Here is a 6,661-nt window from a genome sequence, read left to right as displayed (position 1 = left end):
CACCCATTCCAGTATCACAATTGTTGAGCTCAATTTTGGTTTGATTGATTGACTGATTGACTAATAGGCAGATTAGAACAGTTGGGATAGTCTGGCTAATCAACCAAATCCCTCCACCGTGTCCTCTCAATAATATAAATTCTGAAAGTTTTGTCTCAATAAATCACTTAGCTTACTAACCAAGATTTTATTTTTAAGAAAATGCTAATGTCGAGAAGATAGGGGCACCATGTTTCAGGTGACTCTGACATACTAATAAAGTTATTTGGGAGGGTCTATAATGTGAAAAATACAGCATCTAGTTTATATTTGACTAGAGGCCCAGTGCATGAAAATTCATGCACTGGAGTGGGGGTCCCTCAGCCCGGCCTGCCCCCTCTCACAGTCCAGGAGCCTTCAGGGGCAGGAGGCAACCTGGGGATCAGGGGAAGGTGATGCCCCATCACACCTCTGCTGCTGCTACTGCTGGCAATGCAAGCCTCGACTGGACCTGGTTCCCTGAGGCTCGGGCCAGCCTTGGGCAGCTGGGCAGCCGACATCTGAAGCTTGCCTGTGCCTCAGGCCGGCCCTAGGCATCTAGGGAGCTGAGGGGACTGGGGGTCTCTGAAGGCAGGCACGTGGAGTGGCCGGGCCCGTGGGCCCAGCCTTGCTGCATGCCTGCCACCCCGGTGGGGCTGAGGGGTCTGGGTGCCGCCATCTTGTGGCTATGGATGCTGCCATCTTTGAGGGTGTGGCAGTCAATTAGCATATTCCCTCCTTATTGGCTGTGGGCGCCGCCATATTTGTGACAGTGTGAGGGTCAATTAGCATATTCCCTCTTTATTAGATAGGATAAGTTTGCTTACTGTCATTTTATTTGGTTTCCATTTATATTGATTAACTAGAGTCCCAGTGCACGAAATTCGTGCATGGGGGGTGGTCCCTCAGCCTGGCCTGCAATGACGCCAGTGTCCCTTGCCCCAGCCTCCGGCCCAAGGCTCCTCCCCTCCCTCCGCGCAGCTGGGGCGCGGACACTGGGCTCGCGTCACTGCAAACCCAGCGTCCCTCGCCCCGGCCTCTGGCCGGAGGCCCCTCTCCTCCCCTCCCTCGTGTGGCCGGGGCACGGATGCTGGACTTGTGTTGCCAAGGCAACATTGCCAGCGTCCCGCCCAGGGCCACTATGGGCACCATCATCTTTGTCATGGAGTGACAGTTAATTTACATATTACTGTTTTATTAGATAGGATAGAATTAGAGATGGTAAAAGTTGTTGGAGGAGTGTATAAAACACAGAAAATACAGGCATCTTGACCTCATACCCTAAATATCATAGTCTTTTTTTCCTAGTAGTAAAGCTATGGGGATTTAAAGGTGATGCCAAATGCCAGCAGCGTATTGAAGTAAAAGTGTCCCTCGGCCCCAAAGAATCCCGGCCCCCGATGAGCTGATGTGGGGACAGTTATAATAGCACTTCTGGTAAAGAGGAAGGAGTGAAACCCTAGATGTGACCGAGGCGGGATTTGTTGGTAATCCTGGGGCGCCTCAGTGGAAGTCAGCGCAGTGACTCAGAGCCTGTGACGGGCCAGCTGTCCCAGCCCCAGGCGCCCCATGTGTGGTCCCCATTACCACACCCCAGGGAAGCCTGGGGTGACGGCTACGCAGCTGCTTCCCTGGCAGGACCTCATCCCCGAGGCAAGGGGAGCATTTTGTGACTTTATCTTCAGTGCTTTGAAGTCAGTGGCACTGGGTCCAGGGAATGGCCACTGTCACCTCCTCCGGGGGGGCCTCTCTGACTCCTCTGCACCAGGGCGAGGCTGCCCCTCTAGGTGCGCCCACCACACCCTGTCCTCACCGGGACGTGTCTGATGTCTGTCTCCTTCTCTAGACCATGAGATCCTTGTGGCAAGGATATTATATTTTTCTGTGTCTCCCCAGCATTCAGCAAAATGTTTGACACGTACTAGGTGCTTAAAAAGTGTTCACTGAATGAAAACTGAAGTTATTTTCTATGGCTTTCCATGTATAAAATTTTATTTGTTTCTGACAACAGCCCAAGCTACATCCTTGGCTAACTGGATGAGCCCTCGATGAGATCATCCAGTTGTGGACTGCGTGGGGACTGAGCTCAGGATCTACAAATAGGACCCCGCTCAAGGCTTGACGCGATGGGCTTAGTTTTACCTGCTAGTCCGGGTATCATGTGCAGGGAGCCCGCACACAAAGCCTTCTACGTGTTCACGCTAATTCCATACCAAAATAATCATCATAATAATAGAAAGAGGCAACAGTGTGTATGGCGATTTCACTACCCGGATTTTGACGTTCAGAGCAGAGGCCAGCGTGGCGTCTGTTCCTTCCCAGGGTGGAAAGCCAGGGGTGCGGCCCGGCACGCCTCGCAGGCCTCCCTGGCACGTCCGGCCAACGGGGCGGCGCCGGCCCGCGTGGACGGTATAAATAGCCCCGTGGACGGTATAAATAGCCCGGAGGCCTCCTCGCTGGGATTCCTGCCGCAGCCCAGCTGTCAGCCCCGGGGCTCAGGACGCGCAGGACGGCCGCCAGGCACTGGAGCGGGCCTCGCCGCCCACATTCCTGCGCAGCCATGTCGGTGCTGGAAGACGGCCGGCCATTCGCTCAGCAGCTGTCCAATGTCTACTTCACCATCCTCTCCCTGTTCTGCTTCAAGCTTTTTGTGAAAATCAGCCTGGCCATCCTCAGCCACTTCTACATCGTCAAAGGCAACCGCAAGGAGGCGGCGCGCATCGCGGCCGAGTTCTACGGCGCGGCCCCGGGACAAGGTACGTGGCGCCCGCCCTCTGGTTTCATTTGAGTTTCACACTGGGTCCTCCCACCAGCCACCCAGCAGGTGTGGTTTCCCTGACGGGTCGCTTCAGAGGGGGTCTCGTATAAGCTTCTTTTTTTTAAATTTATTGATTGATTAAGGTCTTACATATGTGTCCTTATGCCCCCATTGCCCCCGCACTCCCCCCGCTCAGGCCCTCACCCCCCTGGTGTCTGTGTCCATTGGTTAGGCTTATGTGCATGCATACAAGTCCTTTGGTGGATCTCTTCCCCTTACCCCCACCCTCCCCTACCTTCCCTCTGAGGTTTGACGGTCTGACCGATGCTTCTCTGTCTCTGGATCTTATAAACTTCTCGTTGTGGAAAATGTTTGCTAACTCCATGGTTTCACACAAAAGAAAAAAAAAAGTACTTTGCTGTGGAAATGTCTGAGTTAGTAAAAGGCGGGTATCTTTGCAAACTAGATGAATGGGAACACACTTTTAACCATACATTTTTGGCAGGTGTGGCTCGGTTGGTTGGAGTGGGATCCCATACACCAACTACCTATACACTGTTCTGTGAATAAATATCTTAAAATTTTAAACACTTCATTTGCCATAGTTGTACAGGCTTCGATCACTGATCCCACTTCTATGGTCCGTTAACATATAGCCAAAGTTTTATCATTTTTAATTCAAGTCTTTAGGCATATGGGAAAGCATTTATTTAAAAGAGAAGATTTGGAGATCTGATGTGTTTGTCACCGCTGTTGTTTTACCAAGATTAACCACTTGATTATAGAATAAAGCGCATCGTATCAAATAAGATTTACGGCGTGTGCTTTCCTGGTGGCTTGTTGTTGCTTTGCTCCATTTGTAAGAAATGGATGATAAGAGGATAGAAAGATGAATTAACAAGTGTATGTGTGTGCAGCCAAGAACATCCACCCATGCTTCCCAGAGGAAATTGAAGTTTGATGCCAAATGAGAAACAATGATTTGAATCATAGACTTTAAAGGTTGTAAAACCATTTCTGTTCTATCGGTCTGATACTCTGTACAATCACAGTCCTTGTGGTGGATTTCAAGGTGACACTTTTAGTTCCGATGGTCTTTTGGTTAATTTCAGGTGTGAAAATCGGCAGGCAAGCACAGACATTTTAGATCCCCAAATATCTCAAACGTAACTTAAATGTTCAGAATCTAAATATCCTACCACGTAATTATAGAATGTAATTTTTTTCAAAGCACTTAGAGTGGAAAACTTGACCTCTTAAAAATCTGATTTCTTCCATTTTTCAATTTGTGAAAATAATTCATTTTAAACGTAGGTTACCCTGTGTGTACATGGAAAGCTGAGTTAAGGCCAGAAATCTTTTTTTGGTGTATGAGGTAGATCATGAGTATATTTTTCCCACAAAGAGTTTCTTATGCAAAGCGAGGACTTGATGAACTCATGGAAAGTGGGGGAATCTAACTGCCAGTGTGCACCTGCCAGGAGGAAGGTGGGCCCCGGAGGAAAGAGGCAGCATTTGACCCTGCGTCCCCCAGCCTACTTCGGAGCAGGTGTAGCGATGGGAATGTGGCAGCATTTCACTGGCAGACCGAATATCTTGTTTAAAAACATCAAACATCGAGACTAGATTTTAAAACAAAACCACATTTCCAGATACCAGACTAAATAGATTTTATGATTGTAGGTCCCAGCATTTACCCTCTCAGGCAGCCTACAGCTCATTACCATGCTTCATGGTCAAATCTTGTCTACGGATTATGAGAATTGCCCTATGTAAAAACTGAAAATGTGGGCCAAAACGCTATAATTTTGTGTGTATGTGAACTGACAAGGGTTTTAGAGGCAGCTATGGAAGCTCATTTTTTTGCACATATTTTGGTGCAAGTAAAAAGCAGCAATCGGCTTCTCTTCAGCCTGGCTCAGTGTGATGAAGCTGGTGTGGCAGGCACATACGAAATGGCTCCCTGCTTTTTACGAGTCTGTGTTAAGATATCTGAGAACTCTAGGATTATTTCCCAAAAAAGGGAAGCAGGAAGTTAACACTCACTAATAGAAAACCCTTTTCCTAGGAATATAAAGTTGTTTACAATTTCTGTTTTGTGTTGTTTTGAGTGGTGGATATCTTTAGCAAAATTCTGCCTTCCAATATCTTGCATTAATCTCTATGTTAAGTAATGGAATATATTATGGTAATTTTATTCAATGTAAGCATAATTAGTCTCCTTTAAAAAATTTTTTTTTGTATTAGATTATCAGATACCTTGCAAACACTTTGTTGATCTCCTACGTCTAAGAATTCATTCTTTCTTGCCCAGGAAATTATTATTTTCTTCATTTTAATGTAGCTTGTTCTTTCCTTTACTATAAATAACTATTTTTATATTGATTATATTTTTATAGTGAACTAATCGGGCTCAATTATCTTTGTTTAACCTGGTAATTCCCTCCTTCCTCGGAGAGATCGCCGCCTTTACTCCACTTTGCGTTAGGTTTCTCTTTCCTCCTTTCAAGACTTAGCCAGACGGCTCCCCAACATTTCTGATGTGGGGGTGCCAAATTCCGTGAAACAGGAGCTCGTGCGTGTGTTTTCATGTCCTTCATAATCAGAGAAGACCCTGCTGACAGCCCTCTGGCTGTGCTCCCGTGAGCAGTGTGCTTGGAAGGAAATGAAAGAACCGTGTCTTAGAAACTCCTGCAAATCAGCCCCTTGTACCCACAGATGCCAGGTGGTCTTAAAGCACTTTCCCAACAGGCTTGAGACCAAGGGATGAGTACACAGCAAGAATGCAGCACAGCTAAACGGTAGCTAAAGTAGCTTAAGGTTATTTCCTTCTTGACCCCTTTGTTATTCCAATAAAACAAAAATCCACCTTTTCGTTTTCTGTACCGATGACTTTTATCACTGCCACCATCAAGTAGGAGGGACCCCCTTGTCACACTTTGTTATGTTACTACCGCCTGTATCGTTCCTGCTGTTTAAGGCCCTGGTGACAATCTGTATGTACCAGAGGTCTAGTCCATTTTTAAAGCTAGGCCTGGACTTGGAGACTGACTGTGAGACTAACATAGTTGAAAGGTGTTTTCAACTGTGCTGTCAAACGGTACAGAGAGCAAATGAGGCTGTGGGGAGTATACGGGTTTTCTGAAGTCACTTCAAGGTCCCAGAAGAAGCCATGAGCCGTAATATTCCAGGGACACCGAGGGCGTTAGCTGGCTCCTCTTTTCAGTTACGGGCAATATTTTCAAGTTCTATCTTAGGCTCGGAAGGAAGTTCAGTAGTAGCTTTACCCACAAGTGGACAGGTCCGTTCTAAGCACTAGTTTTTTGAGCACCCCTGACAGCAAGGAACTGAAGAAACAGAATATAACTAAGACAAAAGGTACCGTTCCCACCTGTAAGCTTTTTATTCTAATTGAGGAGATAGTGTATCAGCATATAATAATGACTTTCCAGATAGACTTATACCAAAGGAACCTGATGAATGGGAAGATGAGTCTCAAATGTGGGCTTTCAGAGGTATGCATGGTGAGGCAGATCTTGAGTTGACCCGAGGACGGATTGGAAGCATGGATTTAAGCTTAGACTATTAAGAGACAATAGATTTGACTGCAGTAGAAGGTTTATGAAGCAGAAAAAGATGTTAATAAATTGGGCACAGATATGAAAGAATCTAAACAGCAGGCTAAGCAATTTGAACTTTGAAAGCAATAGGAGTCATTGAGAGTTCCTGGCAGAGTGTGTGTGTATGTGTGTGTGTGTATGTGTGTGTGTGTGTGTGTGTGTGGGGTGAATGGGAAAACACATGCATAAAATCTTAGTTTAAGAAAGACTTATATATTCATGGTCTTTGGAGTTGGGCAATGGGACAGGCTTGGATAGGTAGCTG

At 46.7% G+C, this 6,661-nt stretch overlaps 1 protein-coding gene across 1 annotated transcript in view; it reads left to right on the top strand.

Moving 5' to 3' along the window:
• The first annotated feature begins 2,454 nt into the window (after positions 1-2,454).
• ASB5 (ankyrin repeat and SOCS box containing 5) overlaps positions 2,455-6,661 on the top strand; it is a 49,321-nt gene continuing 45,114 nt past the window's right edge. The window contains exon 1 of the mRNA XM_036300620.1: positions 2,455-2,774. Coding sequence (XP_036156513.1) covers positions 2,579-2,774 — 196 coding nt within the window. The 5' untranslated portion in view covers positions 2,455-2,578. The remainder of the gene's footprint in view (positions 2,775-6,661) is intronic.

This window comes from Myotis myotis, unplaced genomic scaffold (genome assembly GCF_014108235.1).
Source record: "Myotis myotis isolate mMyoMyo1 unplaced genomic scaffold, mMyoMyo1.p scaffold_m19_p_3, whole genome shotgun sequence".
NCBI classification, from domain to species: domain Eukaryota; kingdom Metazoa; phylum Chordata; class Mammalia; order Chiroptera; family Vespertilionidae; genus Myotis; species Myotis myotis.
Note: the sequence above shows the minus strand (reverse complement) of the source record. Positions and strands in the feature narration are given on the sequence as shown.